Source organism: Dromiciops gliroides, chromosome 1 (genome assembly GCF_019393635.1).
Source record: "Dromiciops gliroides isolate mDroGli1 chromosome 1, mDroGli1.pri, whole genome shotgun sequence".
Taxonomy (NCBI): Eukaryota; Metazoa; Chordata; class Mammalia; order Microbiotheria; family Microbiotheriidae; genus Dromiciops; species Dromiciops gliroides.
In genome coordinates, this window is record NC_057861.1 from 113,930,284 (window position 1) to 113,953,289 (window position 23,006).

Sequence of the window (23,006 nt, forward strand, 5' to 3'; positions counted from 1 at the left end):
CCTTTGGGGCTTCATCTGACTTCATTTGGAGAAGAACAAGGAAGAATCCAATAAAATAATAATAATCATAGCTTGCATTTTTAAATGGCTTGACTGTTTCAAAAACCTTTTTCTTTTTGTGTGTGAAAAATGTTTCTTTTCTTTTCCAGTGTTCAGGGCCCGGATACACATTCATAGGCCATGGTCAGTAACCTGGGGGTGGGGGATAACAAGAGGGAGTAAAGGTAGGGAAATAGATCCCTAGATGACCAAACAGGGAGTTAGAGAGAGAAAGTCCCTGCCTAGGTCCCAGACTTATGGCTGAAGTTCCTTTCAGCTCCCAAGCCAATACATATTTAGCTGCAGATTCCAGAGGGCTGTAAAGGGCAGTTCGGGCCAGTGAATACCACAGCAATAGAACTCAAACCAGGTTTATATTACTACCAAGACAGAAGAAGAATTTTAGGCAAAGGGTGAGCGTATGGAAAGGAGGCCAACTATCTCGTAGCTTGTGATAAAGATTTATATTAAACAGTAAGTGCTTTTTCAAACTATGGACAGTTGAGCTTATCATCTGTTATTTTATTCCACACCCTACTTCACCCTGTATATTCCTCAATGCTTCTTCTTTTAAATGACCCAAGAGCTAAGCATACCACCTTTGGGGATCAGCCAAGGGAAAATCAATGGCCTTCCTTCTCTGGAGATCAGTTGAGTGGGCTACCCCACAAACTTTGAGAGGTGGAGAAGGGGTTGAGTGGTGGCAGCTTGAAACTTTAAGTACTCCAGTGAGCCTGGATTTGTATTTGCTGGTAGAAGAAAAATAGTGAGATAATGGGGTCCAGAAGACTGGTTATAACTCATAATGCCCTCTATTGCCTTTTGGTTACAGTATTTAAAAGTAGCAGGAAGGGGCAGCTAGGTGGCGCAGTGGATAAAGCACTGGCCCTGGATTCAGGAGGACCTGAGTTCAAATTCGGCCTCAGACACTTGACACTTACTAGCTGTGTGACCCTGGGCAAGTCACTTAACCCTCATTGCCCTGCCAAAAAAAAGAAAAGAAAAAGAAAAGTAGCAGGAAGCTTAGAAATCATCTAATCCAACCCTTTTATATTACAAATGAGGAGAATGAAGCCCAAAGATGTTAAGTGACTCTGCTAAGTCTTATGTGCTCTTCATGTTAGCTCTATGAGCTAGGTCTTAGCTCATATTTATGTAAAATTTTCTATTTTACAAGGTGCTTTCCTCACAGGAACTCCATGAGGTAAATAGTATAAGAATTATTATTCACATTTTACAGATGAAGAAGTTGAGGCTCTGAGAGGTTAAATAATTTGCATAAGGTTACATAACTTAGAAAATGCTAGAACTATACTTTGATCCCAGGTGCTATGAACCCTTGTGCAATGCTCTTTCTATTATATTGCTCTTTCTAATGATAGTCTAGGAAAAGAGCCCTTTCAGCCTAACAGACTTTAAGATGGGCAGCAAGGAGACATAGGAGATTAAAAAGAGCTGTCAAGTCAAGGCTTCTTAGTGTTTTCCTTTACCATTATGGGACTTCAGTCTGAAATTCATGATTGATCAAAGATTGGCAATATTGGAGGGGCTATGAGAAAATATGTGTACTCATACATTTTTGGTGGAGCTAAGAATTGGTTCAACCATTCTGAAAAACAATTTGCTAGAAAAGTAACAAACATATTTCATAACCTTGGGCTCAGAGATACCACTGTGGAGTAGGTATCCTAAGGAGGTTTAAAAAAACGTAGGGGTAAGTCCCACATATACCAAAGTATTCATAGCAACATGGTTTGTAATATCCCTCCCTTCCATCCTGGAAACAAAGTAGTCTTATTGTACCTTTAGAAATATTGGTTACAAGATATCCAGAAACAACTTGGAAAGACATAGTACAGAAACAAAAAAGATAAAGTTATACAATGACTACTTACTAATACATACATGGTACAGAAACAAAAAAGGGAAAGCTATACAATGACTACTTACTATGAAGAAAATTCTGGCTTAAAGTCATCAAAATTCAGGTCAATGCAGTGACTAGTATTGACACCAAAGGACTGGAAATGCAATGTACTTCCATCCTCTCTGAAAATTAACAGGGGACTGTAGGTATGGAAGGAGGAATATGCTATCATAAAAGGTCAATTTGGGGGCGGGGGAGTAATGAGGGTTAAGTGACTTGCCCAAGGTCAAACAGCTAGTAAGTGTCAAGTGTCTGAGGTTGGATTTGAACTCAGGTCCTCCTGAATCCAGGGCCAGTGCTTTATCCACTGTGCCACCTAACTGCCCACACTATTTTTTGCTAAATTTGCTTGACACTCCTTCTTTGCTATTAGGGAGAGTTGTGTTGCAGGAAAGGTAGAAAGTGTAGTTGGCAGGTAAAAGCAATTTTTTAACATCAATAAAACTTTTTTTAAAGACATAGAGAGACAGAGATTGGCATCCTATCCCTCTCCCACTTGATATCTTCTCATGCCCACTACCTTTGGTCATTTCATTTCCCAAGGAATGTGGTCCTTCTGCAACAGGCAGGACTGAACCACCTCAGCTAACTAAATGCAGCTTGTCAATGGTAAACTTTTATGGGATGTGGAAGATTCTAGCAACTAGTGACAGTGTTTGTAATGTCACTAGGGAGTAGGGATAAAGGGTGGCTTGCAGGCATGACATGTGAATCTTGTCATAACCAAGCTTCCTGTGTCTTACATTTTCCTTAATATTTAGTAATCATTAGCAGCTGGCAGTGTTTATTTGATTTCTTCTAAAAATACATTTTTAAAAATGGGAATCTCAAGATGGAATTTAAGAATGGGATTTTCATTTTCCCCTTTAGAGGAGAACCCCAACCCAAGGAATGAAATTCACAAGATTATAAATTGGAATGATTTTCTGTTCTCATGGCTGTACATCTTTTGTTCTGAATCTGGTCATAGGCCCTTCTGAAATGTGTCCAGCAGCCTATGAAGAGAGTGTTAGACACTGCATGGAATTCATATTTGAGCTCAGGAGAAGGAACATTTGGACACTATTTTTGCTAGCTTTTTAAATGAACTCCCAATGTAAATAGGACCACCTGGTTTGGATTGACATCCAAACTTAGATTGCATCTTCTTTGAGTCTTTCTTCTCTTCTCCCAGTAGCATCACAGAGACACCTTGTCTAGACTTTTACAATAGCCTTTTAGTAGTTCTTGCTGTCTTCAGTGTCTTCTTTTTCTCAGCCTTCTATGCACTAACACCAGATTAATCTTCCTTAAAAAGTGCCTTGACTATGGGTGTGGAATGTTGCATATACTGTCCGATATGGTTGATGTGTTGCTTGTTTTTGCTGAACTGCCTTTTTTGCTCCTTTTAAAGTTCCGTGTTACAATATATGCTTCACTGGGTAGGAGATGGGGGGGGGGGGAGAGATATATTTGGACATGAAAGTGTCATAAAAAGCAAAAATAAAGATATCAATACAACTTTAAAAAACCTATCTTGGACATGTTGTTCCCCTGCTTAGAAACTTTAGTGGCTATCTCTCACCTAGAAGATAAATGATAAACTCCTCAGCCTGACATTCAAGGTCCTCAGTTTGTCCTTAATCTGCCTTTCTACTTTGCTAGCCACCACCTACCATACCTTACTTCCCCACTGCCATCCCCCAAAGCAGAAAGGCACCATGATACAGTGAATTAAGAGCTTCTCAAAGCCAGGAGGATCTGAATTCATGTCTCACCTCTGACCCTTGATTTTATGACCCGGAGCAAATGACTTAACCGTTCGGGACTCTAAACAATTTTCAAATATTAAATTGGCAGAGAAGGTGCCCGCCTGCACTGGTGGAAGGAGTTTCCTCATCTGGAAATTCTCTAAACCAATGAAATCACAAGCCCAGTCCTTATCTCCCCAAACATAACTTGTACACCCTGCTTTTGCTTATTCAATTCCCCCAAACTGGAATAATGCCTCTTCCATTTGTTTCTGTTCACCCCAAGTCTTCTCAACCTTGAGGGCTTGGTTAAAACCCTACCTCTGCCATAAGCAAGCATGCCCTCTTCTGAATTCTTACAGGACTTGATTTTCTTTACCTCTGAAGACATTTGATAAATATTGATTCAGGTTGTCGTGACTTGTGTCATGTGCCATATTTTATTTCTACAAATTAGACTATAATCTCCCAAGTAGAAAGAATGTTTCACATTTATTAGTGTCTTCACCCTTAGTGTAATGTCTTCCACTAGAACCCCAGGAACTACCCTGGGGTCTGAGAGATGAGTTTTGTTTCACCTTCTCTAGATACAATTCAGTCCTTCACTTCCTGGCCATTTCCAAATCTAGCTTCCAGAATCCCAATCCCACCTCCATCTGCATTCCCTTCCATCTGCACCTTAAATTTAAATTTTGTCTTTCTTCGTTAGAATATAAGATTCCTGAGGGCAGGAACTTCTTTGGTTACTGGTATCTATATCCCTCTCACTTAACACTATGTCTGGCATATAGTAATAAATTAAAATATTTATCATTAATTAACATGTCTTTTGTTGAATGAAAAAATAAATAGCTTTCATGTTTTATGACAAAAAAGATTTTTTTCAGGATAAAACTACAAAAAATATTGAATTAAAGACTAGTGCCCTGGCTCCCTCCATCTCTATCCACTGAGCATCCATCTCTCATTCTTTTCTACTTGTGACCACCAAAAGGTATACTGGATCTGAGTTCCTAAGAGACTCTTTTTGATCTTGCGCTGAGAGCCCTGAAAGTATGTCACTGTCTATTAATCTCTTTGGCTCTGTGTCTTGATATTCAATGCTTTGACAACTCCCAGTTAAATGGATTTCATTCCAACCCCCCACACCTCCACCTCATTTTCTTCATTGAATTGAACAGCAAGGTATAATTAGTAGAGAGATGATTTCTAGTAGAAAAAAAGACTTCTGGCTAGGGCAATCAGGGCAAGCTGCAGGTAGGAGGTAATGTTTAAGATCTTGAAGGATTTCAACAGGTAGAGACAGTTTGGACTGAACAATCCAGACAGTGTGAACAAAGACAGAGATGGTTTATAAAGTACAGGTTATCTTTGGAAGATAGCAAACAGTTTAGTTTGACTGGAGCATTAAAGCATATGGTCAGAAGGTTGTTAGAGGGATGGATATAAAAAAAAGAGATAATTCCTCCATATCCTTTCATAGAGTTATAGAATCTCCGACTTCCAAAGGGGCCTCCAAGATTAGAGAGTTGGCAGGTAGATTGTTCTTGGGCTGTTTTTCAGTTGTGTCTGATTCTTCATGATCCCATTTGGGGTTTTCTTGGCAAAGATACTGGAGTGGTTTGCCATTTCCTTCTCTGGATCATTTTACAGATGAGGAAACTGAGGCAAACAGGGTTAAGTGACCTGACCAGGGTCACACAGCTAGTAAGTATCTGAGTCTGGACTTGAACTCACAAAAATGAGTCTTTCTAACTTTAGGCCCAGTGCTCTATCCTCTGTGCCACCTAGCTGCCCCTGTGACTAGATTAAAGAGGGCTTATTCCTGGAAATCTAGGTGCTATGTCTAATTTATGAGGCACCTACAGCCTGAAGAACCATATTTTCAAATCCTCAATGGTTAGTGATCCTGCAGGAGGATCAACACATAAAGATGTCTTCAAGTATTTGAAGGTATATTATATGGGAGAGGGATTAAATTTGTTCTTGACACCAGCATTCAGAATTAAAAGCATTGAGTATAAAAGTTTTGGAGAGGCAAATTTAGACTTTATTTAAGAAAAGGCTTTGTTGTTATTCATTCATGTCCAACTCTATGTTTGTGGTTTTCTTGACAAAGATACTGGAGTGGTTTGCCATTTCCTTTTCTATTGTGTCCCCTTTTACAGATGAGGAACTGAGGCAAATAGGGGTTAAGTGACTTGCCCAGGGTCACATAGCTAATAAATGTCTGAGTCTGGCTTTGAACTCAGATCTTCTTGACTCCAGGCCTGGTGCTCTATCCACTGCACCACCCAGCTACCCAGGAGAAAAACAAAAAAGTACCTAATAATTGAAATCATTTCAAAGTGGAGGGCGTTGCATTGGGAAGTATTAGGTTATGCTGAACTAGAGGTCTTCAGAGATCACTCTCACTAGGTATAGGTTGGAATAGATCTTTCCTATTCTCCCAGTCATGCTGCTTCCTTAGTGTCTTCCTTCTTGGATTATATTCCATCTACAATGTATATATCTTCTATTGTATGTCATTGTTTGCATATTATCTATCCCATTAGAAAGGGAACATCTTGAGGGCAGGAACTATTTAAAAATTTTGTTTCATTTTGTTTTTCCTTTAAAAAAAAAGGAAGCTGAAATGTTTAGCACAGTGACTGGCACATAGTAAGTGCTTAATAAATGATAATTATTTACTTTTTGTGACCTTGAGCAAGTCACTTCATTTCTCTGAGCATCAGTTATCTCCTTTCTAAAATGCGGGGGGGGGGGGGGCGGGGGAGAGCAGTGCTAGATTGGACCAAATGAATTCTAAGGTCACAGGCTCATAGGAGCATAAATTTAGAGCTAGCAGGGGCCTTAGAAGCCATTTAGTACAAATATCCTAATTTTATAAATATGGCAAGCAAGGCCTAGATATTTTTAGTGACTTATCCAATGTCATATAGTTAAAAAATAATAATAATACAGAGCAGAAATAGTGCTTACCCTGGGTTCTCTGAGTCCAGATCATAAAATCTGAGAATCACAGATTTCAGAGTTGGCAGGGACCTCATGGTCTTTAGCCCATCCCTGAAAAAAAAAAAAGGCAATCTTCTGCTTAAAGATGCCCAGGGCTGGAATCCCTCCCTCCCAAGTCAGCCCACTCTAATTTTTAGATGCAGCTTTAATCATTAGGAAGTTGTTTTTTTCCTGACATCGAGCCTAAATTTGCCTCTTTGCAATTTCTACGCATTGCTCATAGATTGCTTCTGAGACTGAATAAAACAAATCTAATCCCTCTCCCACTGGATATGCCTTCAAATACTCAACAGTTATCATGTCCCATCTGAGTCTTATCTTCCCCAGGCTAAACAATCCCATTTTTTCTATTAATCTATTGATCCTTTTATATCATGGAATTGATGTCCTTCACCATCCTGGTATTGCCTCCCCTGGCTTACTGGTGTCCTTGCTAAACTGATGCCCAGAAATCCAGTGTGTGGGGGGTGGGGGAGGGAGGATTTCCCTACTCCAGCAGCTCTCATAGCCTCTGATTCTATAATCCTAATTATACTTACATTTGCTTTTTTCTCTTGAAATTTGTCTGTTTGTAGTGAAGTACATGCGAGAAGCAACTCCCTATGTGAAGAAGGGTTCTCCGGTGTCCGAGATAGGGTGGGAGACTCCCCCTCCTGAATCCCCACGGTTAGGAAGCACCAACTCGGATCCACTGTCTCCACTGTCCCTCTCATTTCACAGAGACAAAAAATGCATCCCACTCAAAATGTGCTACGTGACTCGGAACATGGCTCTGAATGACCCTGAAGACAGGTAAGGTGGCCTGGTCTTTCTCTGCTTTATTCCAGCTTTCTCTTGTAGATGCCATCCAGCTCCTAGGTTGAAAGGGCACTGGGGACATGCAGGAGGTATGGCTGGCATCCTAGAAATCCTTGTGGGTTTCCAGCAAATGCTCTCAAGTGCTGCAGGGAAGGGCCCAGCTCAGGGAGGGAAGATGTATCCTATTTCCCTGGGCTGTTACTTTCCAGTGTTTCCAATGACTGATGGGGGAAATTATATCTCTGGAGCTGAAAGGGACCTTGGAGGTCCTGTCGTCCAACTGGCTCATCTTATGGTTGAGGAACCTGAGGTTTAGGGAGATGTTAAGAGATTTGCCTAAGGACACACAGGTAGATGTAAGAGGAATAAGTCAATTCTAGGTATTCCATCTCTAGAGTCAGTATTCTTTCTATCCCCTGCCCTCCCAAGTGTGCATTGTTTTTTAGTTTATAATCAACCTGGAACACTGATATAACATATGCATCTGTCAATCACTTAGTGTTTAATGTGGAAGGTACTATACTAAGTGAGGGAAATACCAGTGCAGAAATGAAATAGTTGGTGTCCTTAAGGAGCTCACATGCTCAGGAGATATCAAGTACAAACGAAAGTGGAGAGAACATTTGCTCTGGAGTCAGCGGGCCTGAGTTCAAACCTTGCCACGGATGCTTATCCCTCTCAGCTCTAGTCTGTGAAACTATAATCCTAAATATATACAAAATACATTGGCTTTTGTTTATTTTGCAGGGGGAGGGGGGCTAGGTGTTGCAGCATGGCTTAGTGGAGAAAAGGCCAGCTACACCTAGAGTGAAGATGACCATCCTAGTCACTTCTAGTTCTATGACCAGGAAAAATTGCCCCTCCTTGTTGGTCCTCAGTTTCCTCCTTCCTAAGGGCAGCTAGGTGGTACAGTGGTTAGAGTGCTGAGCCTGGAGTCAGAAAGACCTGAATTTGGGGGCAGCTAGGTGGCACAGTGGATAAAGCACCGGCCTTGGATTCAGGAGGACCTGAGTTCAAATCCGATCTTAGACACTTGACATTTACTAGCTGTGTGACTCTAGGCAAGTCACTTAACCCTCATTGCCCAGAAAAAAAAAAGACCTGAGTTCAAATCTGTCCTCAGACACCTACTGGCTGTGTGACCCTGGGAAAGTCACTTAACCCTGTTTGCCTAGGTTTCCTCATGTGTAAAATGAGTTCCACTATCTTAGCCAAGAAAACCCCAAATGAGGTCATGAAGAGTCATACATGACTGAAAAAGACTGAACAAAAGCAACAAATGGGGATAATTATAGTACCTTCCTCACAAGGTGGTTGGCAGGATCAAATGGGACCATATGTGTAAAGCAGGAGATAAATGGGAGACATTATTGTCTTCTCACATTCAGACCCTGGTATAGAGTGGAACCAGAGCTTCTACCCTGACTCAACAACTATTTAGCTCTAAAGCAAGTGCTATCATGTTCTGGAGCCTCTGTCAAATGAGAAGATTTGTCTGGATCAAGGATTGTTAACTTTTTCTCTATGTCATAGACCCTTTCGTTAGTCTGGAGAATCCTATGGGGACCCCTTCTCACAATAATATTGTTTTAAATGATTGTAGACACTGCTCAATTTCAATTTTGTTGTTCAGTTATTTCAGACTCTTTGTGACCCCATTTGAAGTTTTCTTGGCAAAGAAACTGGAGCAGTTTGCCATTTTCTTCTTTAGCTCATTTTATAGATTAGAAAACTAAGGTAACCAGGGTGAAGTGACTTGCCCAGGGTCACAAAGCTAATAAGTGTCTGTGGCCAGATTTGAACTCAGAAAGATGAGGTTTCCTGACTCTAGGCCCAGCACTCTATCCACTGTGCCACCTAGCTGCCTCCAGTTTCAGTTAAAGGTTAATGAAAATAAAGATATATATGTATGTGTGTATGTATATGTATATACATATATGTACATGTACATGTATATGCATATTGTAAGGGCCTAAAATTCTAGCTATGATGTCTAAAATCTAATGAGTGGTCGCCTTAAATTAGAAGCTTTAGCAAGAGTTTAGACTTTTAAGTATTTATTAAAGTGCATCAAAAGTTAGTGAAGAGAGAGAGAGGTAAAAAGCAAACTTCAACTAACTATCTAAGAGAGCCCAACGTCTGTCCTCCCACCAAGCCAAGGCCTCGCTCCTCCCAGAAGCCTCCTGTGAAACAGGAAACAGGGCCATATACATACACACATAGCTCCAAGCTATTTGGTTTGTAGCTCTAATTGACAGGACCCATGGGCAGCAAACATTACTTCCTGATGCTGATTTGACATTTGAAACCCCAGAAAAGGTCACTTCCAGATGCTAAAGTCACATGGTTTCTTTTCAGGCCAGAGCTCACAATGTCCCTCCCAGCAGGGGGTGTCATTCTAATTCTCACTAGATAGATAGAGAGAGATAAATATATATGTATGTATATGTATATATTTTTCCCATCTAATTTCACAGACTCTTAAAGGGTTAAGAACTCCTAGTCTAGATGCTAAGATTCTCCTTCTGGGGGAGAGAAAGGCATGCCTCTAATTCTCATGTGGAATGATATCTCTGGAAGAATTTGAGCAGGAGTCCATGTCACTAGTTAATGCTATCAGCCAATTCAAAGAAGGCATGGGGAGGTCAGCCAGAAATGAGATTGTGTAGATTTAGTGGATTGTGTAGGGGTTTTATCCCCCCCCCCTTTTTTTTGGTCAGGGTTTCCTAATTCATCTTAACTGGCAAGGATAGCTATTCAAGGGATAGACTCCAGCAGAGGAACAAGATGGGGTGGTGGGGTAAGGGGAAGAAATAGCCAGCAAATGGGGAATTTCTGTGACCTTTTCATCTGCATTAAAATGCTAAAAATAGGAACAGCTCACTGGCCCTTATTTGTAACATGTGTGGGACAGCTGCATCACACCAGCAGACTAAATAATTGGCTATTTTCACAGTTGCTGACAATGACAGCCAATGGGGCATGCAAAAGGGAGAAAGTTGCCATCTCAACCCCCAGATCAATGCTCCTTTTGTTCTTGTCTCAACACACTAGCTCCAAAGATTTTGTTTGAACCCCTTCTGAGTCTCAACACATATTTGTTGGATTAGAAGCTGCATTTTTACACGCCTTGCCCTCCTTCCCCCCTCCCAACACACCCCTTGCTATTGTTCATTATATCTCTACAGGGATCAGTCAGAGGAGCAAGGGAAAAGAATAGAAGTAAAGCCATGTAGGCAGGAACACACAAGCAGGGCCAGAGGTAGGGAACATTGTGAAGTCAGCTGAGTTTTCTTCTACTCAGATCACCTCCCTTTCTTTCTTTTGACAGACCAGGGATATGGGAGCGGTGGGGGGGGGGGGGGGTTGCCTGACTGTGTTAAGTCTCAACCCATTCTGGTACTTTGTTCTGGACAGTTCCAAACCTTTTCCTTCTCTTCGTGCAAGTTTGTCCCATACCCTGAGGCTTTCTTTTCCAATGTTTCAATTACCTAATCTGATAAATTAATCTGTGCTAACGGGATCCGTATTATTTCTCTGAAGCAAACTGATTGGATTTTAAGAGACCTTTATGAAAATCAATTCCTTAACTCCAAAAATAGAGAACCTTTCTAACTGAATAAAATCTTTTGGGGGGGAAGAAATTATGGTTAAGTGACTTGCCCAGGGTCACACAACTAGTTAAGTGTCACGTGTCTGAGTCTGGATTTGAACTCAGGTTCTCCTGAATCCAGGACTGGCGCTTTATCTACTGCACCACCTAGCTGCCCCAAAATCCAAAATCTTTTACCCATCCCTCAAAGCCTTCCACAATCTGGTGCCACCCTTCCTTTCTAACTTTATCTCACTTTTACCAGCTTTTTGTACACTACTTTCCAGCCAAATTGGATTGTCTACCTTCTCCTGGACAAGTCTGATAGTACCCACCATTCTCTGTGACGAGGATGCCCTCCCTTCCTGTTTTTTCCTACCTGGCCTCTAAGACCAAATGTTACCTTCTTTAGGAAGCTCTCTCAGCCCTGCCAACTTGGTCATTTTCTTTTGGAAGATTGTAGAGTGAAACCAGCTGTTTCTTGAGCTCTCCCAACACACTCCCTCCATAGCAACCTACAAATACACCAAACTGAATTCTGTGTAGGAAAGCTCATTAAAAGTCACAGTGAGATGTCTTTTCATCCCAGGGCAGCTTAGGAAGACAGAAAGAGAAGTCTGCAGACACCAGGGTGCAGGCTGGCCAAGAGTACATGGTGTACCAGTACTGTTGCACATGGTGCAACAGTAGCCATGGGGAGTCACCCAGGTATCAGGGATATTTAGGGGAATTAACACATGGACAGAAAGAGATCCCATGGGATCCTAGTACTAGCACTGGGAGCAGGGACAAGTGCCAACTGATAGCTTTGTTGCCTCTCACCCTGTTCTGGGTCACAGTTCCAGGCAGAGAGAGGAATGATCATGATTCCAAGGGGGCAGGGGACATCACCAAGAAACCAGAATACAGACAAGGAGAGCAGTCAAGAGAACTCTTCATGTATCACACTGCCTTGGAAACACCAAAAATTTACCAGCTCCCACTGTACTGTGAAAATGTCAGGAGCGGGGGGGGCGGCTGGGTGGCACAGTGGATAGGGCACCGGCCCTGGATTCAGGAGTACCTGAGTTCAGATCCAGCCTCAGACACTTAGCACTTACTGGCTGTGTGGCCCTGGGCAAGTCACTTAACCCCCATTGCCCTGCCAAAAAAAAAAAAAAGAAAAAGAAAATGTCAGGAGGACATAAAAGAGAACCTGATTATACTCTATTATGATATGACAAAAATTCATAAGACAATGACTTGAAAACATCTACAAGTAAAGCTTCAAAGAAAAATGCAGATCAGACAAAGCCCAATAAGAATTCCTAGAAGAACTAAAGAAAAATATTTTTATAAAAGAGCAAAAAATATTTTAAAAAGTCAAATAAGAGCAGTAGAATAAAAAGTGGGGAAAGAAATGAGAGTTATTCAAGTAAATTATGAAAAAAGAATTAACAGTTTGGTAAGAGAAGCATAAAAAATGTTAAAGAAAATGACTCCTTAAATTCAGAATTAGACAAATGGAAAAAGAGGTACAAAAATACTGAAGAAAGTAACTTTAAAAATAAGAATTTGCCAAATAGTAAAAGAGGTAGGAAACCTTACTAAAGAAAATAACTCCTCAAAGATTAGGATTGGAGAGATAGCATTCTGAAATGTAAAATGGATAATTTTGATCATGTTAGATTTAAAAGCTTTTGTACAAACAAAACCAATGTAATAAAAATTAAAAGGAAAGCAGAAAACTGGTGGTGGAGGGCATTTTTACAGCAAGTATCTCTTATAAAGGCTTCATTTCTCAAATATGTAGAGAATTGAGTCAAATTTATAAAAATACAATCCATTCCCCAATTGATAAACAGTCACATGAATGGGCAGTTTTCAGACAAAGAAATCAGAGATATCTAGTCATATAAACAATGTTCTAGCTATTGATTACTGAAATGCTAATTAAAACAACTCTGAGGTGCTACCTCACACCTATCAGATTAGCTAATATTACAGAAAAGGAAAACGTTGGATATTGGAGGAAATGTGAGAAAATTGGTATATTAATGCATTGTTGGTAGAATTGTGACCTGATCCAACCAATCTGGAGAGCAATTTGGAACTTTGCCCAAAGGGCTATAAACTGTGAATATCCTTTGATCCAGAAATACCACTACTAGGATACAGATATCCCAAAGAAATTTTTAAAAGGAGGAAGAGAAAGTATCTATTTTTTTTTTTTGGTGCTAATCAATTTATTTTTAGTTTGGGTAAAATTTCTCACCTATTTTTACTTGATTTCCTTGTGGTCTGGCTTCATTTCTTTCTTTCTTTCTTTCTCTCTTTCTTTCTTCCTTCCTTCCTTCCTTCCTTCCTTCCTTCCTTCCTTCCTTCCTTCCTTCCTTCCTTCCTTCCTTCCTTCCTTCCTTCCTTCCTTTCTTTCTTTCTTTCTTTTTCTGTTTTTTTTTTTAACAACAAACATTTATTTTATTTTCCATTTACATGTAAGGGTAGTTTTCAACATTCATTTTCATAAGATTTAGAGTTCCAAATTTTTCTCCCTCCCTCCCTTTCCTCCCCCCTCCACAAGATTGCAATCAGGTTATATATGTACAATCCACAAGTGTTCTTTTTATCAGTTCTTTCTATAGGGGTGCATAGTAAGCTTCTTCATTAGTTCCTTGGGATTGTCTTGGATCATTGCACTGCTGAGAGTAGTTAAGTCATTCACAATTGCTCATTGAACAATACTGCTGTCACTACCCACAATATCCTCTCAGCTCTGCTCACTTCACTATACATCAATGTTCATTAGTCTTTCAAGGTTTTTTTGGGATCATCCTGTTTGTCATGTCCTGTAGCACAAGACCATTCCACTACAATCATATAACCCAGCTTTTTCCATCATTCCTCAATTGATGGACATTCCCTTGATTCTCAATTCTTAGCCTCCACCAAGAGCTGCTATAAATATTTTTTGTACAATTTTTCCCCCTTTTCTCTTTTTCATGATTACTATTGTTAACTGTTTCCCTTCCATCCTGTTCCCTTCCCCATGATATTTATTCTATTATCCATCTTCTTTCATCCTATCACTCTTCAAAAGGGATTTGCTTCTGTCTGTCCCCTCCCCAACTCTGCTCTTCCTTCTTTTGCCCCTCTCTCTTTATCCCCTTCCTCTCCTATTTTCCTGCAGGGTTAGAGAGATTACTCCACCCAATTGAGGTCTTTGAGCCAATTTTGATGAGTGTTAGGCTCATTTGCTGCCCAGATTAAATAGATTACTCCACCCAGTTGGGTGTGTCTGTTAGTCCCTCCTTGAGGCAGCTCTGATGAGTTTAAGAACTTTGAGCCTTTTCTGATGAGTGTAAAATTCATTTACTGCCCTGCTCCTATACAAGGTTATTTATAGCAGCTCTTTTTGTGGTGACTAAAAATTCAAAATTGAGGAGATGACTGTTCAATTAGGGAATGGCTGAACAAGTTGTGACATGTGACTATTGTGCTATAAGAAATGATGAGCAGGCTGATTTCAGAAAAACCTGGACTTACATGAACTGATTCAGAGTGAAATGAACAGAACCAGGAAAACACTGTACAGAGTAACAGCAATATTGTAAACTGAACAACTGTATATGATTTAGCTATTCTCAGCATTGCCATGATCTGAGACAATCTCAAAGGACTCACAATGAAAAATCCTATCTACCTCCAAGAGAAAGAACTCATGGAATTTGAATACAGACTGAAGCATACTATTTTTCCATTTCCTTTCCTTCCTTCTCTCTCTCTCTCTCTCTCTCTCTCTCTCTCTCTCTCTCTCTCTCTCTCTCTCTCTTTCTCACACTCACTCGCTCTCTCTTGCTCTCTCTTTCCTTCCTTCCTTCTTTTCTTCCTTCCCTCCTTCTCTCTCCTTTCTTTCTTCAAATTTTCTTCCACAAAATGACTAATATGAAAATATGTTTTACACAATTGCAAATGTATAACCCATACCAGATTGCTTACTGTTTTAGGGAAGTAGGAGGGAAAGGAGGGAAGGAAAGCATTTAGAACTAAAAAAAAATTAATGAATGTTAAAATTGCTTTTATATATAATGGGGGAATAAATTTTTTTTAAAAAAAATTAGAATTGGTGAAATAGAAGCTAATGATTCCATGAGACACTAAAAGCAATAAAACAAAAACTTTTTTTTTTAAATAGAAGATATTGTGAAATATTTTATAGAAAAATCAATTGACCTGGAAAATAGATTGAGGAAAAAGCCATGATTTTTAAAAAAGAGCCTAGAAAAAATTTAAAAACTACCCACATATCTTAAAACCAGAGGGTAAAGTAGGCATTTAAAGAATCTCCTAAAAGAAATCCCCAAATGAAAAATCCCAGGAATGTTATAGCCAAATTCCAGAGCTTCCAGTCAAGGAGAAAATACTAAAGGCAGCCAGAAAGAAATCATTCAAATATCATGGGACCACAGTTAGGATCACACAAAATTTAGCAGCTACCACTATAAAGGAGCAAAAAGCTTGGAATATGATATTCTGGAAGGCAAAGAAACTAGGATTACAACTAAGAATAATCAACCCAGCAAAATCCCTACAGGAGGAAAAAATGAAATTTCATGAAATAGAGATTTTCAAACAGTTTTTATTAAAAGACCAAAGCTGAATTGAAAATTTGACATTCAAACATGATACTCAAGAGAAGCATAAAAAGGTAAACATGAGCAAAATACCATAAGAGACCTAACAGACTTAGACTGTTTATATTCCCATTTGGGAAGATAATAGATGTAATCTCTAAGAATTTTATCACCATTAAAGCATTTAAAAGGAGTCTATTTAATGGTCATGGATGTGAGTCTATTATGCTGGGATGATCTCAGAAGAAGAATGGAAGGGTGAGAAGGAAGGGTGCTCTGGGAGAAGGGGGAAAGGAGAGGAAGAGTGGTTGATTAATGGAATTAGATTAGTTACACATATCCAGAAGCAAATGAGCAAAGTAATCTAGTGTTTGTAAGAGTACACCTAAAGTATTGAGTACAGTTTGAAGTGCTAGATTTTAGGAAGGGCTTTGATTAACTGGATAGTGTCCAGATGAACCAGGTTAGGATAATGATGGACTTCAAGGTCATGCCATATGATGGTCAGCTGAAGGAACTTGAGAATGTTTATGCTGGAGAAGATTAAGTGGGAAACATGAAAGCTAACCTCAAAATTCTAAAGACTGAAAGCAGAAAACTGGGGGAGGTGCAGATTTGTAACAAGTATCTCTGATAAAGGTCTTATTTCTCAAATATAGAGAGAACTGAGCTTAATTTATAAAAGTATGAGTCATTCCACAATTGATAAATAGTCAAAGGATATGAACAGGCAGTTTTCAGAGAAAGAAATACAGCTATTAATAATATAGAAAATAGCTCTAAATCAGAGAAATGCACATTAAAACAACACTGAGTTACTACTTCACACCTATCAGATTGACTAAGATGACAGGAAAAAAAATAACAAATGCTGGATAAGATGTGGGAAAATAGATACATTAATATATTGTTGGTGAAGCTGTGAATTGCTCCCACCATTCTGGAGAACTACTTGTAACTTATGTCCAAATGGTGGATAACCTTTGAATCAACAATACTGCTACTAGACCTATACCTCAAGAAAATCAAAAGGAAAAGGAAAAGGGTTCATATGTACAAAAATATTTATAGTAGCTCTTTTTGTGGTGTTAAAGATTTGGAAACTGAGGGGTTGCCCATCAGTCGAGGAACAATTGAACAAGTTATGGTAAATTAATGTTTTGGAATGCTATTATACTTTAAGAAATAATGAAGGGAATGATTTCAGAAAAAACCTGGGAAGATTTATATGAACTGATACAAAAGTGAAGTGAATAGAATCAGGAGAACAGTGTACACAGTAATAGCAATATTGTAAAAATAATCATCTGTGAAAGACTTAGTAACTGATCCACCTTAGTAACAGTGATCCACTACAATTTCAAAGGACTCATGATGAAAAATGCTATCCACCTCTAGATAGAGAACAGATGGACTTGGAGTGCAGATTGAAGTACATTTTTTCCCTTTCTTTTTCTTGCTCCCCTACCCCAGAACATGGCTAATGCAGAAATGTGTTTTGCATGACTATATATATATTTAAATTGAATATTATATTTCTTGTCTTTTCCATGGTTGTAAGAATAGGTAGAGAGAAGGAGAGAATTTGGAACTGAAAATAAATTTGTTTAAATTAAGAGGAAATTTTCCTTCCCTCCTCAATCCTCATATCAATCATGCAATTAACAAATATTTTTCAAGTCCCTGCTATGTGCCAAGCACTGTGCTAAATGCTGGAGATGTAAACACAAACACTCAAGACATTCCCTGTCCTCAAAGAACTTACATTCTAATGGTAGAAGACTATACGGGGAGAAAAAAGGGGAGAAGCACTGGATAACATGGTGTGGAGATGGCCAGGAAGTCATACAACACCTTTCAAGATCTGGTGACCATGGAAAGAGCAAAAGGTTATGATGGTGAGAGATGGAAATGATGAATGGAGTTTTAGACAGCTTGGTAAAGAGATGGCCAGGTAGCGGTGTGGAAGCCTCATTCTGGGCAAGATAAGAGGTACAGCTTATCTACCAGGGCCAGGTGATCAAAGAGCAGAGTTCAAGGTGGTGGTGAAGGGAGGAGGGGTTTTGAGGATGGTGGGTAGAGTGCAAGGAGCACAGTAAGAAGAGGGCAAGGAGGTGCCTGGGAATTGTGAGCCAACAAACTTGCATCTTATCAAAGAGACAACATGTACATAGATATATGGAAAAATAGATAATTTTGTAGGGGAAGAAATTAACAGTTGAGTGGATCACGAAAGGCTTTGGGTAGAAGGTGGCCCTTGAGCTGAGTCTTTAAGGAAATTAGGAATTCAAAAAGGTGGAGATGGGAGGGGGAATGGGGGAACAGTCTATGTAAAGGCATAGAGATGGGAGATGAAGTTTCACCTATGATGGATACATCATAAGAAGGTTAGCTTGGTTTATTATATGACAGGCAGTGTAATATAACTGAAAAGGTATGTTGGAAGCCAGGTCAACATGAACTTTAAAAGTCAACAAGAGGAGTTTATATTTGATCCTAGAGGTGATGAGGAGTCACTGGAGTTTACTGGGGCCAGGGAGTGATATAACTAGACCTATGCTTTAGGAAAGTCATTTTGACAGCTGAGTGTAGGACAGACTGGAGAAGGGGGAGTCTTGAGGCAGGGCCACCCATTAGGAGGCTACTGTAATATTCCAGGCAAGAGATGATAAAAGCCTCTCATATAACAGTGTATTCATACCTCTCATGTATTTATGTTTTATTTTGTATTAGAGTTGCTTGGTTATCTGTTGTGTCTTCATACTAGACTGTTAGCCATATGGTCATCTTTGTACTTTGTGTACCTGACATGGAGATTTGCACATAGGAGACACCTAGGAAATGTTTGTTGGGTTGAATTGAAGAGGATTCAGTCTAGGTTTGGGGGCAAGTCCATAACAGAAGCAAATAAAGTGATCAGCCTTTAGCAAATCAAAGGACACAAAGCGCCAGTGCTTTCTACTTCCAAATGGAAAGACGGCCTCATGTTCAAGAGAAAGAGATTTTGTCTCCTGTGGTTGTTGAGTCCTGTCTTGAGTCATGCCAGGCCCTTCTATGCTCCACTATCTCTTAAAGTCTGTCCAAGTTCATGTTTGTTGTTTCTGTGATATTATCTAGCCATCTCATCCTCTGCTATCCCCTTTTCCTTTTACCTTCAATCTTTCCCAACATCTGATTCTTTTCCAGTGAGGTCCATCTTCTCAGTATGTGGTTGAGGTAGTTAAGCTTCAGGTTCAATGTTTGACCTTCCAGTGAAGAGCCTGAATTAATTTCTTGAAGTATTGACTGATTTGATCTCCTTGATGTCCAAGGGAGTCTCAGAAGTCTTCTCCAGCACCACAATTAGAAAGCATTGTTTCTGCAGAGTTGAATTTTCCTTATAGTCCATTTCTCACAGTCATACAAACTGGAAAAACCATAACTTTGACTACAGACCTTCGTTAGCAGGTTAGTGTGCTGTCCAGCTTCGCTGTGGCTTTCCTTCTGAGGAGCAAGCATCTTTTCATTTCCTGGCTGCAGTCGCTATCTGCAGTGATCTTTGAGCCCAAGAATATAAAATCTGACACTGCTTCCATTTCTTTTCCCTCTATTTGCCAGGAAGTGATGGGACCAGTTGCCAAGATCTTTGTTGTTGTTGTTGTTAAGCTTCAAGCCAGCTTTTACATGTTCCTCTTTCACCATCATCAAAAGGCCTTTGGGGCAGCTAGGTGGCACAGTGGATAGAGCACCAGCCCTGGAGTCAGGAGGACCTTAGTTCACATCCGGCCTCAGACACTTGACAACTTACTAGATGTGTGACCCTGGGCAAGTTACTTAATCCCAATTGCCTCACCAAAAAAAAAAAAAAAAAAAGACCTCTAAATTTCTCTTCACTTTCTGCCATCAGATCTGTTTCCTGGCTCTATGCTTTTTCTCTCACTGTCCCCCATGCCAGTCAGGGAACCTTGTCTCTGCCTCCTGGCTTCCTTCATGTTTCAGCCAACATCCTACCTTCTGCAAGAAGTCTTTCTCAACCCCCTTTACTGGTAGCACCTTCCTTCTGAAATTACTCCCAGTTTATTGTCTACGTTTTGGTTGTAAATGCTGACTTTCCCATTGGACTATGGGCTCCTTGAGAGCAGTTTGTGGGTATGTGAATGGGATAGGAGGGTGAGATGTTTGCCTTTCTTTGTACTCCTAGCACTTAACATATGGCCTGGCACATAGTGTAAGTGCTTAATAAATGCTTATTGGTTGACTGTATCACCTGATGATGAGTAAAATTGGACTGGATTAGCCTTCAGGGGTCCGACCTAGGAATGTAATTGAGCAAAAAAGGTCTAGCAAGTGAAGGACTGTAGTCACAGATCCAGAGTTGGAAGGGACCCCAGAAGCCTCTTATTTGCAAATAACAAAATTGAGGTAGGGAAAAGTCTAAGGATTTTCCCAGAGTCACACAGCTAGTAAATATCTGTGGCAGGATATGAACCAGGGTCTTTATGACCCCTAGTCCAGGATGCTGAATCCAAATAATATTCAAAGCTAGAAGAAATCATAGAACTTTTTTTTTTCCAAGTAGGCTTTCCTTACCTATTTTTCAAATAAATATCACTGGAGTGTTTTGAAAAGATCACAGAGACATCTCTTCTTCCCCACTATCCATCCCTAGGAATGTTATGCTACCCATTTTGAAATTTCATTTTCTTCAGTAGAGGGCTGATGCAGGATTTTGGCAACTGAATGTACACCCTGGTAACTGTTTAAGTAGAGGACAAATCTATAGACAATTCTATCTCTTGAAGAAGATCACTGGAAAAAAGGAAAATCTGCCCCTGCTACTTTTCAACCCTACTTGGGAGTTATTTCATATTCTCTTAAACAACTCTTGCTATATTTTCAGACTTTTGGTTTATATTCAGTCATCAGGGGAGATGAATAATCAGCTAACATCATCAGGAGAGATTAATAATCAGTCACCATCTTTCCTATTCACTTCCCTGCTTTTAATTGGAGAACTTTGCCAATTTTCCCCCTTCTCTTGTTTGAGCTACCATTTGTTTGTCCACCTGTCCAAACTGGAATTTATGTCTAGGGCATGTGATATTTGTGATTTGAAAATGTAGCCAAACCTTTAAGGTATTATAGTTAAAGAGAAAGTTATGACAAACACGGAAGTTCATGTTCATGACCTTAGATTATTCAAACAAACTACTTGTTAGATAATATTCCACTAAACAGAACTTTGGTGCCCTTATGTCTGGGTAAAATAAACCACTACCTACTTAAAAAATAAAACTTCCACTGGCTCTAAACAGTACAGTAAAGTACAGGTAATGTTTTTTGAGCTAAGGCATTGAAGACCTATGTTAAAACATAAATATCATTTGGAAAATATTTATTATATATAAATGAATATACATATTTAAATTGAACATCTATAAACATTGAATCAGTACTTAGGGATTATTGTGAATGTATCAAAGTATCTAATTCATCACTGAGCAGCATACTTAGGCAATGGAGCCAATGGGTAGATAAGTTTAGAAAGGAAGACAAACATTTGCAGGCAATCCTTAACATTTGCAAATTTAACTTTTGTGACTTCAAGCATTTGTGTGACTTTATTAGTAACCTCATTTTCACATTCATGTTGACACCTGTTCATTTGCAGCTATGTGCAGTAAAGAAAAAAAAAATGAGAGGCATGATGTATACAAATCTGTAGAACAGCTGGTGTCCTATTAGGTGCTTCACTGGTCTTGTTCCTTTGTATTCAGAGTGTCAAAGGTGATACTGAGACCTCTCAGTATCTCCCAACAGCAAAGGCTAAAGTCTCAGCAACCTCTCCCTTGACTTTCAGAGGGTGGCCAAGGTAGAGAGTTTTATAGCATTATAGTATTACCTGAAATCAATGTTTATTTTTATTGAGATGTTAGCACAAAAAAAGATCATAGAATTCTAGGGAATTACTAGTGAGAAAAAATGTTTTGCATGTTAACAATTTTATTTTGAATACTACATTTTATGGGTTATTTCATGGTTACTATGTTAGGAAAAGTACATATTATCAGAATTGATGTTTTGTTATAAAAATTTTATGCAAAAAAAGTGTATTTTCAGCAATCTCTAGCAAAAGATTACAGTTTTTGATGGTTGCAGAAACCTAACCCCCTATTTCCTATAGGTTCAATGTCTCAACATTGATGCTTTTTACTTTTGCACCATTTTCTCAGAATGTTATGTTCCCCCACACTCCCACCCCTTCAAAAGTTGAAGATTGAATATATTAATTGCTTTATACATTCCAGGAACTGTACTAAGCACTAAAGATACAAGTTCAAGCAAAAAGAAAGATAGGCCCCAACCCTCAAGGAGCTTATATTTTAATGCAGGAAGCCAATACACAAAACAGCTGAATAGATTCTAGCAGGGAGAAAGGAAACAGAACTTAAAAAAGTCTAGAACATGCTTCGGTATATGGAGGAAGATTTAGGGGTGATGCTCTGTAGCTGGTAAGCTTTGGACATTTTCATGTAAGGGAGTATCAGAGGGAGGATGCAGTATAGAAAATGGAGTTAGAGGCAGTGAAGAAAAAAATGTCACCTATTTCAAAATTTTCCCTAAACCCAGCCTTGGCCAGAATTATTGACTGGCACTTCTGTGCCTCTACAGAAAAATGGTAATTAGTGCTCATAAGCCTGAAGCACAGCAGTATCTTGAATTATTTTCTGAATCATTAAAGATTAAATTATGTTCAATACAGTTTTAGTATTTAGCATATCACTGCCCCTACAAGTGCCCTCTAATCCCTCCCTTCTGTCTCAGAGGAACTCATTTTATCTCAACTCTTTTAAAGAAAACCTCACCACCTGTACCCTGGATACTCCTGCGCCTGCCATATTCTTACTCCTATAATGAGCCCCTCCCATCCTAGCATCTAGAACAACATCTAGAATAGCACCTAGGTTCACTGGACTTGGAGAAGAGAAGGCCTTAGTTCAAATCCTGCCACAGATACCTACTAGTTGTGTGACCCTGGGCAAGTCACTTAACCTCTATCTGCTTCAGTTTTTTCAACTATAAAAAAGCACCTACTTCTCAGGGTTGTTATGAGAATCAAATGAGATACTACATGTAAGTGCTTTGTAAACATTAAAGCACTGCCCAAATGCTAGCTATTACATGATATCATCATATCACATTCACATCATATAGATATATATAATTTCATTTTATACCATATACATTATTACATCATGTCATATCATATATCATACTATATTATTTTAAAATTATTATGTTGTATTATAATTATA

General features: G+C 39.3%; 1 protein-coding gene across 2 annotated transcripts in view; it reads left to right on the forward strand.

Moving 5' to 3' along the window:
- SNTB1 (syntrophin beta 1) overlaps nt 1–23,006 on the forward strand; it is a 327,494-nt gene that overhangs the window by 125,271 nt on the left and 179,217 nt on the right. For both annotated transcript variants that reach the window (XM_043979857.1, XM_043979858.1), the window contains exon 2: nt 7,287–7,503. In XM_043979857.1, the coding sequence (XP_043835792.1) occupies nt 7,287–7,503 (217 nt within the window). The remainder of the gene's footprint in view (nt 1–7,286; nt 7,504–23,006) is intronic.